The sequence below is a fragment of the Ranitomeya variabilis genome, chromosome 7 (genome assembly GCF_051348905.1).
Source record: "Ranitomeya variabilis isolate aRanVar5 chromosome 7, aRanVar5.hap1, whole genome shotgun sequence".
In the NCBI taxonomy this organism is placed as follows: Eukaryota; Metazoa; Chordata; class Amphibia; order Anura; family Dendrobatidae; genus Ranitomeya; species Ranitomeya variabilis.
In genome coordinates, this window is record NC_135238.1 from 150952834 (window position 1) to 150973235 (window position 20402).

At 45.0% G+C, this 20402-nt stretch overlaps 1 protein-coding gene across 1 annotated transcript in view; it reads left to right on the forward strand.

Annotated features, from left to right (window-relative positions):
- Positions 1-249: 249 nt before the first annotated feature.
- LOC143784163 (caspase-8-like) overlaps positions 250-20402 on the forward strand; it is a 92210-nt gene continuing 72057 nt past the window's right edge. The window contains exons 1-2 of the mRNA XM_077272046.1: positions 250-436; positions 15134-15468. Coding sequence (XP_077128161.1) covers positions 15173-15468 — 296 coding nt within the window. The 5' untranslated portion in view covers positions 250-436; positions 15134-15172. The remainder of the gene's footprint in view (positions 437-15133; positions 15469-20402) is intronic.

A 20402-nucleotide genomic window follows, 5' to 3' on the forward strand; every position in this document is an offset into this window, starting at 1 on the left:
ACCTGCCAAATTCAGACTTTCCCTGTCACAAAAAACAACACACAGACCCCTGTTTTGTGGTGCTGCTGCCTCCATTTTGCAGGTCACCCTGGAATACTTATGGGCACAGTGTCATAGCCCGCACATACATCCCGCACATACAGTGTCATAGCCCGCACATTCAGTGGCGAGGTGCACCCGGCCGCCTCACTCACGTCACCCCGGGCAATGAGGCTCCGTGCTCTTCCCGCCTCTCAGGATGAACCTTCTGCTTTCGGTTTGGACGAGGTAGGAAGTGAGACGGCGGCGCAGCGCCTCACACAGGGCGGCACCGGGCGCCTCCGCTCCTCTGGGCTCTCCGTACCGTGAAGTGGCGGCATGGTGACAATGGTCGGCGGACACTTGTAGGCGGTGTCGGGGCTTCTGCTGACGGGTTGTCCGCAGTTTTCTGACTCTGGTAAGTGAGTGGCAGTGGTGTATGAGGAAGTGCGGCGGGGCCGTGGGACATGTCCGGACGGCGCGGCGGCCTCACCGGGGAGGCGCCTCCATTACACGCACTGTCCGCCGGTGTCTGGGGTCGGGTGGTCTCACATTGGAGGTCTGGTGTAGAAACAGGCGACGCTGGCCTGCGTGTGACTCCATGCCAACTTTCCGGACTAGCTCTGCCCCAATAAGGCCACGTTCAGACCTTACATTCTCATATTACGCTTTTCCTGTTTTGTTTTTATCAAGGAACGTAAATAGTGTTGAAAGCATATCCATTCCACAACTACTACAAGCAGAAGCCGGCGGCCCAATAATGTGGGGTCATGTGTGGTTTTTGCTTCGTGTCAGTTTTTAGTACAAGAAAAATGTCATCATACACACTTCATATCTTCTAATATCTGCACAATTCCAAAACCCAGCCCGACCCCATAATAACCAGTGGGGCCTGCAGGCTGATGCTGCCTGAGGCCTCTTTCATTAGTCTGTGTCTCCTGGACATGTGGTGACCATTTTCACACGTACTGGAGAAACGGACTGATACACACAGACCCACTCAGGGGAATGGGTCTGTGCACGCCAATGTGTTTCCACGGACCGTGTGTCCGTGGGCAAAATATGTTAGCATGACCGGTTTTTCAAAGCAGCATGGACCGCAAAAAGTCCCGCACATGGATGATGGTGGTAGTGGTCCCCAGCGTCAGGTGCTGAAGACGGCTCTCATCATTCTGCCTGCAATCAGCGCAAGCAAGGGAGAATGTGGAGAGTTATATTCAACTGATAACAGCAAAAGCAGACGTCGGCTGATGGGACTACTACTCCCATCAGCCAACACCTGCTGCCGCTAATAGCATATAAGGTGCCGGCTGATGGGAGTATTCCTCATCCGCTGCCTGCACTATAAATAAATAAATGGAAAAAAAAAATGAAGTGGAGTCCTCATCATTTTGACAACCAGTCTTGCTAAAGATCACAGCGGAGGGCTGGTATTCTCAGGCTGGTAAGGGGCCATGGATATTGACCCCCCCCAGTCTTAAAATTGCAGCTTGCATCCATTAGATGTGCCAATTCTTGCGCTTTGCCCGGCTCTTCCACTTGCCCTGTAGCGGTAGCAAGTGGGGTTCATATTTGTGGGGTTGATGTCACCTTTGTATTGTTTGGTGACATCAAGCCCACGGCTTAGTAATGGAGAGGCGTCTATAAGGCCTCTTTCACACTTCCGTCTTCAGGCCTCCGTCGTTATGGCAAAAAAACGGATCCTGCAAATGTGCCCGCAGGATCGTTTTTTTTGCCATACACTTTAATGGATGACGGATGGCCACACGTGTGATGGATGCATCGTGTTTTTGCGGTCCCTCGTTACAAAAAAGTTAAATGGAACGTTTTTTTGTCCGTCGGATCCGCCATGCGCGGTCGGAACTCCGCCCCCTCCTCCCCGGTCATCTCAATGGGCAGCGGATGTGTTGTAAAACTGTATCCGCTGCCCACGTTGTGCTAAATTTAGCACAACGTCCGTTGGTACGTCGGGCCGACGGTTTGCGACGGCCCCGTACCGACGGAAGTGTAAAAGAGGCCTTAGACACCTATCCATTACTAATTCTATAGTTGTATTGTAAATAAACACATGTCAGCAAGAATAAAGTCTCTTATTTGAAATAAAAACAAAATACTTTTAGGCTATGTGCACACGTAGGAAATGTGGTGCAGAATTTTCTGCACTAAATCTGCATCTGCAGATTTGATGCAGTTTCTGCGCAGTTTCTATGCAGATTCTATGCAGATTCTATGCAGTTTCTGCGCAGATTCTATGCAGTTTCTGTGCAGTTTCTGTGCAGTTTCTATGCAGTTTCTATGCAGTTTCTGTGCAGTTTCTGTGCAGTACAATGTAAATCAATGGGGAAAAAAAAAAGCTGTGCACATGGTGCAGAAAAATCTGCAGCAGAAACGCTGCAGAACTGCACAAAAGAAGCGACGTGCACTTCTTTGAAATCTGCAGCGTTTCTGCGCAGATTTTTCTGCACCATGTGCACAGCTTTTTTTTTTCCCATTGATTTACATTGTACTGTAAATCACAGTGCAGTTCTGCAGCGTTTCTGCAGCAGAAAAATCTGCTGCAGTTCTGCACCAATTCTGCACTAAATCTGCATCGTGTGCACATACCCTTACATTTTTATTTAAAAATAACAAACACAGTATACTCAACTAATGCCCATTCCATTGAATCCCTTGTCTCCTGTAATAAAACAAAACTAAAAATCAACCATATCGCTCACCTGTCCAACGTCCTGTCCCACACCGTAATCCATGTCTGGAGATAAATAGTTTTCAATCTGGACAGTGCCAAGATGCGACCATCCAGGCTGAGAACCACTGATGAATGAGCTGCTGTGAGCGCAGCATCAGTGACTAGCGGTGACGTCATTGAGGTTACTGAGGGTCATTGAGGCTGCGTTCCCAGCTGGGCTGAACTGCGGTGACGTCAGCATTGTGAAAAAAAGTCACTGAATTCACCGCAGTTCAGCTCAGTGAGTTTGCTGTAGATCACTGTGAGAATGGTGATTTGTGGTGAACTAACTGAGCTGAACTTGTGGCGAAAAAAACCCAAACGAAACATGAGGCAAAAACTATGCTAGATCATCATACGGCCAAACAAAAAGTGGAGTATAAGGCTACTTTCACACTAGCGTTTTTGGCAGCACGTCGCAATGCGTCGTTTAGGAGAAAAAAACGCATCCTGCAAAGTTGTCTGCAGAATGCCTTTTTTCCCCATAGACTAACATTACCGACACATTGCGACGCAGTGCCACACGTCGCAACCGTCGTGCTTTGGCGCTCTGCCGCCACAAAAAAAGTTACATGTAACATTTTTTTGTGCGTCGGGACGGCCATTTTCGACCGCGCATGTGCGGCCAAAACTCCGCCCCCTCCTCCCCGTACCTTGCAATGGGGCAATGCCCACGTCGGGCATTTTTGTCACAGTATGCGTCGGTACGTCAGGCCGACGCAGCGCGACGGCCCCGTACCAACGCTAGTGTGAAAGCAGCCTAACACGATCAAAAAGACAAATGTAAATAAAAATGGTACCGCTGAAAACGTCATCTTGTCCATAAAACAACAAGCCGCCATACAGCTCCGTCCAACTTAGGTAGGTACAGTTCAACTTAGCCAGGATCTAAAAGTAAAAAAAAAAAACTGAAAATCACATTGTATGATTTTTTAAATAACTACATTGCATTTTATTGCATGAAAGAAGTATTTGATCACCGACCAACCAGCAAGAATTCTGGCTCTCACAAACCTGTTAGTTTTTCCTTAAAGGGAACCTGTCAGCAGTTTTGGCCGATATAAGAGACGGCCATCACCTTTCAGGGCTTATATACTGCATTCTGGTCTGGCGCCTCCCATCTTCTTGCGATGCCGCCCTCCTGCTTGCTTCATGTGGATGACACGTCCTGCGACATCCACACAGGCTCCCTGGCATCGCTCTTCGGCACAGGCGTACTTATCTGCTCTGTCGAGGGCAGAGCAAAGTCCTGCAGTGCGCAGGAAAGGTCAGAGGCCCAACGCCTGCGCACTGCAGCAATTTGCACTGCCCTCATCAGGGCAGATAAGTACGCCTGTGCAGGAGTGCGATGCTGGGGAGCCTGTGAAGCAACAGGAGGGAGGCATTGCAAGATGGGAGGCGCCGGACCTGCAACACCCATCGGACCGGACCGCACCCAGGTGAATATAACAAAAGTTATTTTTCTTCTCTTGCAGATCGGATTGGAGGCTTATCTACAGCATTATAGAATGCTGTAGATAAGACCTGAAAGGCAGTGGCCTTAACTCGTATTGGCCAAACCTGGTGACAAGTTCCCTTTAAGAAGCCCTCATAGTCTGCACTCATTAACTGTATTGCACCTGTTTGGACTTGTTACCTTTTATAAAAGACACCTGTCCACAATCAATCACACTTCAACCTCTCCGCCATGGCCAAAAAGCTGTCTAAGGACACCAGGGACAAAATTCTTGACCTGAAGAAGGCTGAGATGGGCTACATGTCAATAGGCAAGCAGCTTGGTGAGAAGGCAACAACTGTTTGCGCAATTATTAAAAAATGGAAGAAACACAAGGTGACTGACAGTCTTCCTCGTTCTGGGGCTCCATGCAAGATCTCGCCTCGTGGGGTAAGGATGATTTAGAGAAAGGTCAGGAATCAGCCCAGAACTACACGGGAGGACCTGGAGAATGACCTGAAGAGAGCTGGGACCAGTCTTAAACATTACTATTAGTAACACACTACGCCATCATGGATTAAAATCCTGTAGGTCACACAAGGTACCCCTACTCAAGCTAGCACATGTCCAGGCCCATTTGAAGTTCTGAAGCAGAAGGTCGTGTGGTTAGATGGGACCAAAATAGAATTTTTTTGGTATCATCTCCACTTGCCATGTTTGGAAGAAGAAGGATGAGTGCAACCCCAAGACCACCATCCCAGCAGTATGCTTTGCCCAATTGCGGGCAAAGCCGAAAAGCAGTATGGCGCATGTGCCAGTACTGCGTCGTACTGCTTTTCGGCTTTGCCCGCCTTTGGGCAAGCATACTACGCACGCGCAAGGTCACATTGCAATGCGTATGCGCAAAGTCTGTACGCGCTCTGCGAGATTCACAGTGAAGAATGCATACAGCAAGCCGAGGAGGGGTGGAGTGAGGGAACAGAGGCAACGCCCATCGGACCGGACTGAACAGATTAACATACAGCGTAGGACAAACTAAAAAGGTTTTTATGGGTGATGCATGGGGTGTCGGGGGGGTTTCAAATGTAGATGTGGAATGCATACCTGACAAGCAATTCAATTATATTTTTAGCTGATAGAGCAAAAAAGTGGTGACAGGTTCCCTTTAAGTATATAATTCCACATGTGTTAATTCATAGTTTTGATGCCTTCAGTGTGAATGTACAATTTTCATAGTCAGGAAATACAGAAAAATGTTTAAATGAGAAGGTGTGGCCAAACTTTTGGTCTGTACTGTACGTATTTTAGATAGGTGATGCCAATTTGGTTCACAAGGGTATATGGGAAATTATTGTTCTGCCTTTTTTTTTAAAAGTGTACCTAACTTTACATGCTTATGTAAAAAGGATCACAATTGGTTTTGATACTTGGAAGTAGTCTCTTGTGAGACAAGCCAGAACTGTAGAAAAAAGAAACATGGACTGCACATCCAAAAATCATACAATGATCTAATGCCGCTAGGCAAAATGTATAAAATGACATGAGGTTCTGTATGAAGCCATCTACCAGGTCATGGTGAACCTATCAGTGGGTCCCTACCCTAAAAGGTGCAGCACTATGCACAAACCACAGTCACAGCAACAATGCACCAGCATGGCGGGCAACCTAGTGCCTCACGGCACCCTTGCTGCCAGGCTTAGTCCCCATGACTCCAGGTCACACTGCCCCACAGGCACAAAACCACAGCAACTATGACTGCCACATAGCACCAACACCAAGTGAATGGATGTAAAAAAAAACTCACCTTCCACCTGCTCTCAAGCTGAGAGCATAAATAGGCAGAACCCCCTCTTGCAGATTCCTGCTAATTTAAAAACGCCTGGGTCAGATAGGTGGAGTGCGGGTCCAAGTAAAACAAAATAAAGAGAGGACAGTAATGCCATATGCCAGAACTGGAGAAAAAAAGAGACCCGGACCATACATCTGAAAATCACACATTGATGTAATGCCGACAAGCAAATATTTACAAAACTTAACATGAGGTTCTTGGTTTAACTTTCTGATCAGACTGTATGAAACCCACTGCCAAGTCACGGGGAACCTCTCAGTACCTAGCGGCACCATGCACAAACCATCATCACAGTGACAGTGCAGCGGCAGGGCATGCAACCTGGTGCCTTACAGAACTCCTGCTGCCAAGCTGTGTCCCCTGACTCCATGTCACACGACCTCATAGGTAAAAAACCACAACGTTTGAGACAAGCTGATAAGTGGTGGCGTCTAACAGTTGTCTATAGGTTTCTGAGATTACCACCGTTATCAGCTTGTCTCAGACGTTGGGGTTTATTAACTATGAGGCGGTGTGACATGGAGTAATGTCACAATAATGTTTTGCGAAAACGTTATCCTATTTAAATCGTAACTTTTAATTTTCATTCGATAATGTTTTTCTAGCTCTTTTTAATACACTTTCATATATAACTTATAAATGAAATCCGAAAGAAAACCTTTCAATAACCTTCTAGAAGATGTACCCCTATGCTGTTTCTGAACCAGGCAATTTGCTCGTTGTCAGGGTAAATACGTAATCAGTTCCACAGATACTGAATACGGCATCCGAGAGTGGGGGGCAAAGCCTAAACAGTGTGTGCGCTCCTGGCTGAATCCCGTGCACTGTTTGTCCGTGCATTGGCAGTTTTCGTCAGTCCTCAGCACACAGCTCCTTCTGCCCTGTCAGCTGATTGTTACTGAGAACATCGGTAATTCTCAGTGTTTTTGTGTTAGGCCATGTTCAGTATTTGGTCAGTATTTTACATCAGTATTTGTAAGCCTAAACAAGGAGTGGAAAAATCAGAGGAAAAGTATAATAGAAACACGTCACATTGCTGCATTTTCACACACTCCTGGTTTTGGCTTACAAATACTGAGGTGAATACTGAACAAGGCCTTAGCTGCTGTCTCGTGTATTGCCTATGAGTGATGAAAATTTCAGCAAATGTGCTTCAGGACGGTGAATAAATGTGTTATGCACTACACAGTCCAGTTATATGCTCTAACAAAGGCAGATATATATTATTTAGATGTACAATTGTGTTGGAATTGTTTACCCCTTCCTGATTTCCTATTCTTCTGCATGTTTGTCACACTTAAAGGGAACCTGTCACCAGCCCCCCCCCCCCCGGGGCCTATTGAGGTAAAAGAGCCACCTTCTGCAGTACTGGCTGCATTTTGTGAAGGTGGCTCTTATGTTTTTGATCCCTAATTACACTGAAATATTCACTTTTATAAAATGCGCTCTATACTTGTATTGAGTCCGGAGGGTACGTTTTCTCCCCCTGACTCAGCCGCTTCGCAGCCGTCCATCATCCCCTCAATGCACGGGTGCCGCCTCTGTGTTTCCACACGTGACCGGCGCCTGTGCTCTCACTTTTCGGGTATGCGCCGTGCGCGCTGCCCTGGAACCCACATCAGCTGATGTACTGATATCGCGCCTGCGTGTAGCAGAGGCCCGAGATGCTGCCCCGCAGTGTGTTATGATTTATTCACATTGCGGGGCTGGGAATCTGGCGCTGTGCCAGGCATGATCTACTTACATCACTTGATGTAAGTTCCAGGGCAGCGCGCATGTCGCATGCCCGAGAAATAATTGCAGAGTGACGGTGCAAGACCGAGAGGAGGCGGTGCCCGGTGGGATTATGGACAGCTGCGAGCCTGCTGAGTCAGGGGGAGAAAACATACCCCCCGGACTCAATACAGGTATGGCGCACAATTTATAAAAGTGAATATTTCAGCGTTATTAGGGATCAAAAACATAAGAGCCACCTTCACAGAATGCAGCCTTAGTTCTGCAGAAGGTGTCTTTTACCTTAATAGGCCCTGGGGGGGTGACAGGTTCCCTTTAAATGTTTCGAATCACCAAGCAAATTTAAGTATTAGACAAAGATAACACAAGTAAGCACAAAACGCAGTTTTATAAATGAGGGTCTTAAAGGGAAAAGAAATCAAAACCTACAGCGCACTGTGTGAAAAAGTGATTGATGCTCTCAATCAAGAAATCACTTAAATGGCTCCTGCTTGACATCATGAAGTAGACCAACAGATCCTCAAAAGCTAGACATCATGCCGCGATCCTAAGAAATTCTGAAACAAATGAGAAAGTAATTGAGATTTGTCACGAAAAGGTTATAAATAGTGATGAGCGAGTGTAATCGTTGTTCATAAAGCCATTTCTAAACATTTGGGACTCCAGCGAACCACAGTGAGAGCCATTATCCACAAATAGTGAAAACATGGAACAGTAGTGAACCTTTCCAGGAGTGGCCGGACGACCAGAATTACCCCAAGAGCGCAGCGACGACTCATCCAAGAGGTCAGAAAAGACCCTACAACAACATCCAAAGAACTACAGGCCTTACTTGCCTTAGTTAACGTCAGTGTTCATGACTCCATCATAAGAAAGAGACTGGGTAAAAATGGCCTGCATGGCAGAATTCCAAGACTAAAACCACTGCTGAGCAATAGGAATATAAAGGCTAGTCTTAGTTTTGCAGAAAACATCATGATCCCCATGACTTTTCGGAAAATACTCTGTGGACTGACAAGACAAAAGTTGAACATTTTGGAAGGTGTATGTCCCATTACATCTGGTGTAGAATTAACACCGCATTTCAGAAAAGGAACATCATAATAAAAGTAAAATGTGGTGGTAGTGTGATGGTCTGGAGCTGTTTGGCTGCTTCAGGATCTGGATGATTTGCTGTGATACATGAAACCAAGAATTCTGCTGTCTACCAAAAAATCCTGAAGAAGAATGTCCAGCAATCTGTTTGTGACCTGAAGCTGAAGTGCATATAGATTATGCAGCAGAACAAAACACACCAGTAAGTACACCTCTGAATTGCTTAAAAAAAGCAAAATTAAGACTTTAGAGTGGCAAGTCAAAGTTCTGACTTTATTCCAATTGAGATGCTGTGGCATGACCTAAAAAAGGCTTTTCATGCTTGGAAACCCACAAATGTGGCTGAATCACAACAATTCTGCAAAGGTAAGTGGGCTAAAATTCCTCCAGAGCGTTGTAAAAGACTCATTGCCAGTTATTGCAAACACTTGATTGCAACTGTTGCTGCTAAGGATTGCCCAGCCCAGGAGTTTTTTCCCTTAATTTAAAAACTGCATTTTGTGTTGACTTGAGTTATCTTTGTCTAATATTTTTAAATTTGTTTGGTGATCTGAAACATTTAAGTGTGACAAACATGCAACAGAATAGGAAATCAGGAAGAGGGCAAACACTTTTATAATACAATTGTATCTATAGATATCTGTATTTCTCTATATCTATCTGAATATATATCTGAATAGATAGAGAGATTGATACATCAGTGCTCATTGTAAATGAAGTCAGTGACGTAAGTGACAAATTTCTGGATTTAGGGTCTCTGTCGGTAAATAATTCTGCTCTCAGTTTAACCCCTTCCCGACCCATGACGCCTATGCGGCGTCATGGAATGATCGCATCCCTGCAGATCGGGTGAAAGGGTTAATTCCTATTTTACCCGATCTGCAGGGAGAGGGGGAGTTGTACTTCAGCCTAGGGGGGGGTGGCTTTGCCCCCACGTGGCTACGATCGCTCTGATTGGCTGTTGAAAGTGCAACAGCCAATCAGAGCAATTTGCAATATTTCACCTATGAAAATGGTGAAATATTGCAATCCAGCCATGGCCGATGCTGCAATAGCATCTGCCATGGCTGGAAATCATGTACTGGCCCCCCCCACCGCCCCCGATCTCCTCCCCAGTCGTCCGTTATGTGGCCCGGTCCTCTCCGTCCTCCTGCCCGCTCCCCCGTCCTCCTGCCCGCTCCCCCGTGCTCCTGTCCGCTCCCCCCGTCCTCCGATCCCCCCCCCCTGTGCTCCGATCCACCCCCCCCACCACCCCCTCATACTTACCGATCCTCCCGGTGTCCGGCCGTCTCCTCGCTGGGCGCCGCCATCTTGGAAAATGGCGGGCGCATGCTCAGTACGCCCGCCGAATCTGCAGGCTGGCAGATTCGTTACAGGTACATTTTGATCGCTGTGGTAGGTTCTACCACAGCGATCAAAATAAAAAAATAATAAATAAACCCCCCCCCTTTATCACCCCCATAGGTAGGGACAATAATAAAATAAAGAAAATATTTTTTTTTCTTTTACCACTAGGGTTAGGGTTAGAACTAGGGGTAGGGTTAGGGGTAGGGTTAGGGTTACGGGTAGGGTTAGGGTTAGGGGTAGGGTTATGGCATGTGCACACAGAGCGGATCGGCCGCGGATCCGCAGCGGATCGGCCGCGCATCGGCCGCGGATCCGCAGCGGATCGGCCGCGGATCGCAGCGGATCCGCAGCGGATCGGCAGCGGATCGGCCGCGGATCTGCAGCGGATCGGCCGCGGATCCGCAGTGGATCCGCAGCGGATTGGCCGCGGATCTGCAGCGGATTGGCAGCGGATTGGCCGCGGATCCGCAGCGGATCGGCCGCGGATCCGCAGCGGATCGGCAGCGGATCCGCAGCGGATTGGCCGCGGATCCGCAGCGGATAGGCCGCGGATCCGCAGCGGATCGGCAGCGGATCCGCAGCGGATTGGCCGCGGATCTGCAGCGGATTGGCCGCGGATCCGCAGCGGATTGGCCGCGGATCTGCAGCGGATTGGCCGCGGATCTGCAGCGGATTGGCAGCGGATTGGCCGCGGATCCGCAGCGGATTGGCAGCGGATTGGCCGCGGATCCGCAGCGGATTGGCCGCTGCGAATTCGAAGCAGTTTTCCATCAGGTTTACAGTACCATGTACACCTAAGGAAAACCAAATCTGCTGTGCCCATGGTGCGGAAAATTCTGTGCAGAAACGCTGCATTGTATTTTCCGCAGCATGTCAATTCTTTGTGCGGATTCCGCAGCGGTTTACACCTGTTCCTCAATAGGAATCCGCAGGTGAAATCCGCACAAAAAAACACTGGAAATCTGCTGTAAATCCGCAGGCAAAACGCAGTGCCTTTTACCTGCAGATTTTTCAAAAATCGTGCGGAAAAATCTTACACGAATCCGCAACGTGGGCACATACCCTTAGGGTTAGGGTTGGAATTAGGGCTAGGGTTGGAAATAGGGTTAAGAATAGGCTTGTGGTTAGGGTTACGGATAGGGTTAGGGGTGTGTTGGGGTTACAGTTGTGGTTAGGGTTGGGATTAGGGTTACGGTTGGGATTAGGGTTAGGATTAGGGTTGGAATTAGGGTTACGGTTGTGTTGCGGTTAGGGTTGTGGTTAGGGGTGTGTTGGGGTTAGGGTTGTGATTAGGGTTATGGCTACAGTTGGGATTAGGATTAGGGGTGTGTTGGGGTAAGTGTTGAAGTTAGAATTGAGGGGTTTCCACTGTTTTAGGCACATCAGGGGTCTCCAAACGCAACATGGCGCCACCATTGATTCCAGCGAATCTTGCGTTCAAAAAGTCAAATGGTGCTCCCGCCCTTCCAAGCCCCGACGTGCGCCCAAACAGTGGTTTACCCCCACATTTGGGGTACCAGCGTACTCAGGACAAACTGGGCAACAACTGTTGGGGTCCAATTTCTCCTGTTACCCTTGCAAAAATAAAAAATTACTTGCTAAAACATAATTTTTGAGGAAAGAACAATTATTTTTTATTTTCACGGCTCTGCGTTATAAACTTCTGTGAAGCACTTGGGGGTTGAAAGTGCTCACCACACATCTAGATAAGTTCCTTCGGGGGTCTAGTTTCCAAAATGGGGTCACTTGTGGGGTGTTTCTACTGTTTAGGCACATCAGGGGCTCTGCAAATGCAATGTGACGCCCGCAGACCATTCCATCAAAGTCTGCATTTCAAATGTCACTACTTCCCTTCCGAGCCCTGACGTTTGCCCAAACAGTGGTTTACCCCCACATATGGGGTATCAGCGTACTCACAACAAACTGGGCAACAAATATTGGGGACCAAATTCTCCTGTTACCCTTGTGAAAATAAAAAATTGCTTGCTAAAACATCTTTTTTGAGGAAAGAAAAATGATTTTTTATTTTCACGGCTCTGCGTTGTAAACTTCTGTGAAGCACTTGGGGGTTGAACGTGCTCACCACACATCTAGATAAGTTCCTTGGGGGGTCTAGTTTCCAAAATGGGGTCACTTGTGGGGGGTTTCTACTGTTTAGGCATATCAGGGGCTCTGCAAACGTAACATGATGCCCACAGACCATTCCATCAAAGTCTGCATTCCAAAACGTCACTACTTCCCTTCCGAGCCCCGGCATGTACCCAAACAGTGGTTTACCCCCACATATGGGGTATCAGCGTACTCAGGAGAAACTGGACAACAACTTTTGGGGTCCAATTTCTCCTGTTACTCTTGCAAAAATAAAAAATTCTGGGCTAAAAAAATATTTTTGAGGAAAGGAAACACATTTATTATTTTCACGGCTCTGCGTTATAAACTTCTGTGAAGCACTTGGGGGTTCAAAGTGCTCACCACACATCTAGATAAGTTCCCTTGGGGGTCTAGTTTCCAAAATGGAGTCACTTGTGGGGAGTTCCTACTGTTTAGGCACATCAGGGGCTCTGCAAATGCAACCTGACGCCCGCAGAGCATTCCATCAAAGTCTGCATTTCAAAACGTCACTACTTCCCTTCCGAACCCCGACGTGTGCCAAAACAGTGGTTTACCCCCACATATGGGGTATCATCGTACTCAGGAGAAACTGGAAAACAACTTTTGGGGTCCAATTTCTCCTATTACCCTTGGGAAAATAAAAAATTGTGGGCTAAAAAATCATTTTTGAGAAAAGAAAAATTATTTTTTATTTTCATGGCTCTGCGTTATAAACTTCTGTGAAGCACTTGGGGGTTCAAAGTGCTCACCACACATCTAGATTAGTTCCTTGGGAGGTCTAGTTTCCAAAATGGGGCCACTTGTGCGGGAGCTCCAATGTTTAGGCACACAGGGGCTCTCCAAACGCGACATGGTGTCCGCTAACGATTGGAGCTAATTTTCCATTCAAAAAGTCAAATGGCACGCCTCCCCTTCCGAGCCTTGCCGTGCACCCAAACAGTGGTTTACCCCCACATATGAGGTATCGGCATACTCAGGAGAAATTGCCCAACAAATTTTAGGATCCATTTTATCCTGTTGCCCATGTGAAAATGAAAGAATTGAGGCTAAAAGAAATTTTGTGTGAAAAAAAAGTACTTTTTCATTTTTGCGGATCAATTTGTGAAGCACCTGGGGGTTTAAAGTGCTCACTATGCCTCTAGATGAGTTCCTTGGGGGGTCTACTTTCCAAAATGGGGTCACTTGTGGAGGAGCTCCAATGTTTAGGCACACAGGGGCTTTCCAAACGCGACATGGTGTCCGCTAACGATGGAGATAATTTTTCATTCAAAAAGTCAAATGGCGCTCCTTCCCTTCCGAGCCTTACCATGTGCCCAAACAGTGGTTTACCCCCACATGTGAGGTATTGGTGTACTCAGGAGAAATTGCCCAACAAAATTTAGGATCCATTTTATCCTGTTGCCCATGTGAAAATGAAAAAATTGAGGCTAAAATAATTTTTTCGTGAAAAAAAAGTACTTTTTCATTTTTACGGATCAATTTGTGAAGCACCTGGGGGTTTAAAGTGCTCACTATGCTTCTAGATAAGTTCCTTGGGGGGTCTAGTTTCCAAAATGGGGTCACTTGTGGGGGAGCTCCAATGTTTAGGCACACGGGGGCTCTCCAAACGCGACATGGTGTCCGCTAAAGATTGGAGCCAATTTTTCATTGAAAAAGTCAAATGGCGCTCCTTCCCTTCCGAGCCCTGCCGTGCGCCCAAACAGTGGTTTACCCCCACATATGAGGTATCAGCGTACTCAGGACAAATTGGACAACAACGTCCGTGGTCCAGTTTCTCCTTTTACCCTTGGGAAAATAAAAAAATTTTTGCTAAAATATCATTTTTGTGACTAAAAAGTTAAATGTTCATTTTTTACTTCCATGTTGCTTCTGCTGCTGTGAAACACCTGAAGGGTTAATAAACTTCTTGAATGTGGTTTTGAGCACCTTGAGGGGTGCAGTTTTTAGAATGGTGTCACTTTTGGGTATTTTCAGCCATATAGAACCCTCAAACTGACTTCAAATGTGAGGTGATCCCTAAAAAAAATGGTTTTGTAAATTTTGTTGTAAAAATGAGAAATCACTGGTCAAATTTTAACCCTTATAACTTCCTAGCAAAAAAAAAATTTGTTTCCAAAATTGTGCTGATGTAAAGTAGACATGTGGGAAATGTTATTTATTAACTATTTTGTGTCACATAACTCTCTGGTTTAACAGAATAAAAATTCAAAATGTGAAAATTGCGAAATTTTCAAAATTTTTGCCAAATTTCCGTTTTTTTCACAAATAAACTCAGAAATTATCGACCTAAATTTACCACTAACATGAAGCCCAATATGTCACGAAAAAACAATCTCAGAATCGCTAGGATCTGTTGAAGCGTTCCTGAGTTATTACCTCATAAAGGGACACTGGTCAGAATTGCAAAAAACTGCAAGGTCATGAAGGGGTTAAATAGCAAAAGCCTGGTGACAGATTCACTCTAAGTGTCTATTGATTCCTCACAGTCAAAGATAAGTAAATTTAGGGAAATTTATTTTGCCAATGATTCAGAAGCCAAGTCTCCTACTTACTAATTCTTATTCCTATTTTAGCCTTTGTGTTACATGGGGGGGAACTACAACTCAGAATTAGGGTATACCAGGTTAGTGAATTTTCATAGTTTTTATATATGTTTACATGTTGTGCATTGCATGCAGATTCTGGTCTGGAATTCACACCAAATGCTAAATGACTCCCCCATTGATATTAACTTTTTGGCGGTCTATGGATGCCAAATAGAGCACATTGTTATTTATAGTTTACCAGTTTTTGTTCTTTTTTTATCCTATTTTAGGAAGGGAAGGCACATTCGGTGCCCACTGCGCTCTGACCAATGGATTTTCACAGCACGCTTGTTTCGATTGATAATGAACTCAGCCAAGAGGATTTGGAATCTTTGAAATTCCTTTGTTCGGATTTGCTTCCAAACAAGAAACTGTTAACCATAAAGTCAAGTCTAGAACTTTTTACTGAGCTCCAAAAGAAAGGTCTATTTGAAGATGACCGGTATGACTTTCTGGCTGAACTACTTTATATCATAGGTCAGCACAGTTTGCTAAAAGTGCTGGAAACCAGCAAGTGGCATGTCCAAGAAGCCTTAAAAGATAAGAGCACTGTGTCTTTGTATAGGTAAGTTCTTAATGTTTTCATTGAATTGTCTATTGTCACCTACAATACTCATATTAAATGAGTACATCCCTTTTGAAAAGTAAGATTTTAAAGGGGTTGTTCAGTCTTAGGGCTCATTTCCACTTGCGAGAAACACGTCCGTGTCTCGCATGTGAAAACCAAGCTGTGGCGCCGGCACTCCAGAGCGGAGCGTGCGGCCGCATAGGAACACATGGAGCTGCACGCTCCGCTCCAAAGTGCCGGCGCCACAGCTTGGTTTCCACATGCGAGACACGGACGTGTTTCTCGCAAGTGGAAATGAGCCCTAAGAGTACAAGTCTGTAGTCATTCCATGTTACTGCAGCCTTGTGAACCCTCACGTCGCTCGCAATGCACACTGTGAAGAACCTCCAGGGTCGGCGTCAGGAATGGCAGTCATGCAACTGCAAGTATGGTATGTGATATGCATACTCCCAGCCACATTTTGACTAGACTACTTCTGGCCTCGCTTAATACACTTGCATTGAGAGGCCCAGTCAGTCAGAAAAAAGCCGGGAGTATACTTATCGCATACTTGAGGTCACATGACCGCCGTTCCCAATGCCTGCACCGGAAAATCCTCAGATCAAACAGTGACTGCAGACTTGTAGTTTAAGGGTCTGTGCACACGTTGCGGATTTGGCTGCGGATTCGCAGCAGTTTTCCATGCGTTGTACAGTACCATGTAAACCTATGGAAAACAAAATCCGCCGTGCACATGCTGCGGAAAATACCGCATGGAAACGTAGCGTTGTTTATTTTCCGCAGCATGTCAATTCTTTGTGCGGATTCCGCAACATTTTACACCTGCTCCATAATTGGAATCCGCAGGTGTTAAAACGCACGTGAAAACCACACAAAAACCGAGGTAAATCCGCAGGTAAAACGCTGGGTGTTTTACCTGCGGATTTTTCAGATTCTGCGCGGAAAAATCCGCACACGAATCCGCAACGTGTGCACATACCCTAAGACTTCAAGCTCCAGCACTTCAGAATCCTCACAATGCACAGCACGCAAAATGTGAAGATTCACAAGTCTGCACTCACATAGAGTGACTGCAGACTTGTAGCTTTCCACCGGAGAGCACCTTTAAATTCTATAGAGCATACTTCTTTTACGTTTAATGCGTTTTCCCTAAAATACGAGATTTATGGTTACTACTGCCCCAAGGAATGCTTATTTTAAAATGATTGTGTACTAAATATTCTCACACATTTTTGACAGAAACTTTTTACTCTGCTAAAAAGGTATTTTTTAAAATTTTCTTGATTTTTTTTTATTTTATTTTTTATTTTAATTTTTGTTCAACTTGGACAACTTCATAGTGTAAGAGTAAATACCCTGATATACACTACTAGATGGTGGCCTGATTCTAACGCTTTGGGTATTCTAGAATATGTATGTACTATATGTATGTATGTATGTATGTACGTCGCGCTTAGCACAGCCACGTAGTATATAGCACAGCTACGTAGTATAATATAGCAGCCACGTAGTATATAGAAGCCACATAGTATATAGCAGCCACATAGTATATAGCACAGCCCACGTAACACAGACAGCCACGTAGTATATAGCACAGCCACGTAGTATATAGCAGCCCACGTAGTATATAGCACAGGCCACGCAGTATATAACACAGGCCACGCAGTATATAACACAGGCCACGCAGTATATAACACAGGCCACGCAGTATATAACACAGGCCACGCAGTATATAACACAGTACAGTATATAGCAGTGTGGGCACCATATCCCTGTTAAAAAAATAATTAAAATAAAAAATATTTATATACTCACCCTCCGGCGACCACCGAAGCTGTCCCGATGCGCGCGATGCTGCCGCCAGCTTCCGTTCCCAGTGATGCATTGCGAAATTACCCACATGACTTAGATGTTATCTGGGTAATTTCGCAATGCATCACTGGGAACGGAAGCTGGCTTCAGCATCAGTGGATGGCGGAAGGTGAGAATAGCACAATTTTTATTTTTTTTAAATTATTTTTAGCATTATATGTTTTTACTATTGATGCTGCATAGATAGCATCAATGGTAAAAAGTTGGTCCGAGATGGGGCACTGACTGGAGGGGAGTAGGGAGGGGGCACTGGCTTGAGGAGAGTAGGGAGGGGCCAATTCGCGGCCGGACTAAGTCTGTCGCTGATTGGTCGCGGCCAATCTGCAAAGCTGGATTTCCGCGACAGACAGACAAACAGACGGAAGTACCCCTTAGACAATTATATAGATAGATATGGACATAAGTATTAGGACACTTCTTGATCATTTAATTCAACTTTTTCATTCAGTCCCAGTGCCATGTGGCATAAAATTCAGCTCCTCACCATACAGTCTGAAAAAATGGCTCGTTCTAGAGAGCTCACTAAACTAGAGCGTGGCCCGCCATGTGACTAAGGGCGCCTAGATGCCAGAAACGTGTCAGAATTTTATGTCCTTGGAATCCATGTTTTTTAAAGAGTTTCCAATAAATTTTTGAGATATTTAATTCATTGTTGGATGGATGTGCTGATTTTTTTTTTTCCTCCTCACAATTTCATTATTTGCCATATCAGCCGATCATAATTCCATCATGAAAGGAAATCATCCATATAAATTCTCCCCATAACAAATTCCAACAACTCCAAAGGACCCCAACCGCCACCACAGACACTCTGACACCTCTAGTGCGTGCGCCCCCAACCAAATCCAACGAATGATCAGTCCTTCCTGGATGGAAAGTGCCCATAAATCAATCACAATCGCATTTAAATGCACACTATCGTTTCACCAAAAATTTCCTTTACCGGTTAACAAATTGTAATGCTGTACACTAACCCCCCACCCATTCCCGGCTACGAAACCTGAAATAGATTTATTCAGATTTACCCTAGCCCTATTAATTCCATTTTGGATCTTGCTACATGCTAAGTGTTTGTAGGCGCTCGCTATGTCAGACCAGACTACTACCGTTTTTAATCAGTTCCATAACCGATCTAAGGGTATGTGCACACGTCAGGATTTCTTGCAGAAATTTCCTGAAGAAAACCGGAAATTTTCTGCAAGAAATCCGCATATATTTTTTTTGCGTTTTTTTTCGCTTTTTTTAGCATTTTGCAAGCGTAATTAGCTTGCAGAATGCTAAAGTTTTCCAAGCGATCTGTAGCATCGCTTGGAAAACTGACTGACAGGTTGGTCACAAGTGTGACCAACTTTTTACTATAGATGCTGTTTATGCAGCATCAATAGTAAAAAGATATGTTAAAAATAATAAAAAAAATGGTTATACTCACCTGCAGACAGCCGACCTCCTCAGCGGCGTCCGTTCCTATAGATGGTGTGGTTCAGGACCTTCGATGACGTCACGGTCACGCGACCAATCACAAGACAGCGACGTCATCGCAGGTCCTGAACCACACCATCTGTAGGAACGGAAGAGAGAGCATGCACCGCTGAGAGGCGGGAACACTCCGGGGCCATCAGAGGGTGAGTATATGACTATTTATTTTTTATTTTAATTCTTTTTTTTTGACCAATTATATGGTGCCCAGTCCATGGAGGAGAGTCTCCTCTCCTCCTCCCTGGGTACCAACCGCACATGATCTGCTTACTTCCCGCATGGTGTGCACAGCCCCGTGCGGGAAGTAAGCAGATCAATGCATTCCTAGGTGTGCGGAATCCCGCAATTCCGCAAATTTAATGAACATGTTGCTTTTTTTTCCGCGATGCGATTTTTTCACGGAAAAAAATGCAGCATGTGTACAAAAAATGCGGAATACACTGAAGATAATGGGAGGCATATGTAAGCGTTTTTTTTCGCGATTTTATCACGTTTTTATAGCGAAAAAAAACGCAAAAAATACTAAACGTGTGCACATGGCCTTACACCCAAATCATTGCCCCCTACGTACAAAACTAGAACGTCAGACAGGGCGGTTCCTTGGAAACTTACATTCACAAGCCAAAAACTGAGTTAGTAAAGGCTACAGACTGTTCTTTTTTTAAGCAGGCACACAAATGAGTGAATGTATATTGTACATTAAACTACTGTATATACTCGAGTATAAGCTGAGACCCCTAATTTTGCCCCAAAAAACTGGGAAAACTTAATGGCTCGAGTATAAGCCTAGGGTGGAAAATGCAGCAGCTACCGGTAAATGTCAAAAATACAAATGGATACCAATAAAAGTAAAATTAATTGAGACATCAGTAGGTTAAGTGTTTTTGAAGGGGAGAAGCACTATTTTTATTGTATTAAAACACCATAGTCCAAGCAACTTTAACAAATTTATTTTAACCTCTCATGTTAAATGCAACAGTTTTTATTATAAGAAATGTAGGTAACTTGCGTTACAACACAATATAGTAACTTACGTTACAAAATAAAGAATGTGTTCAACTTTGTCACTGTTCATATTTGAGAAGGCAAACTGACTATTTAGACAAAACATAGGCTGCATGTGAATTCATTGGTGTGAACTACATATGTAGACTAAAAGTATAAAAATGTAATCAATCAATATTCATACTTCAGTTGTCAACATTTTTGCAGAGTGGAAATTTTGATTACAAAATAAAATGACCGTTGATCAATTACATAATGTAGGCAAAATTTTAATCTAAGCCTACATATGTGGTCCAGTCCAATGAATTCAGACACAGCTAATGCGGAACTTCAACAAGGATGTACATTTGTGCTCACTGCTCATTTAACTTCCTGGCTAATCAAAAAATTCCCAAATGTCCCTAGAACCAATTTACAGGGGAGGATCAACCTTTCTTAAAATTTGACAGACATCATAATAAATTTCATCATCTTTAGATGGCCTTTTCCAGGTATTTTTATTCTTGCCATAGAGTTCCATGTTTTTCACTTTCATTTCATTGCGTGCAACCTCAGTAACCACTCCCACCATACAGTGC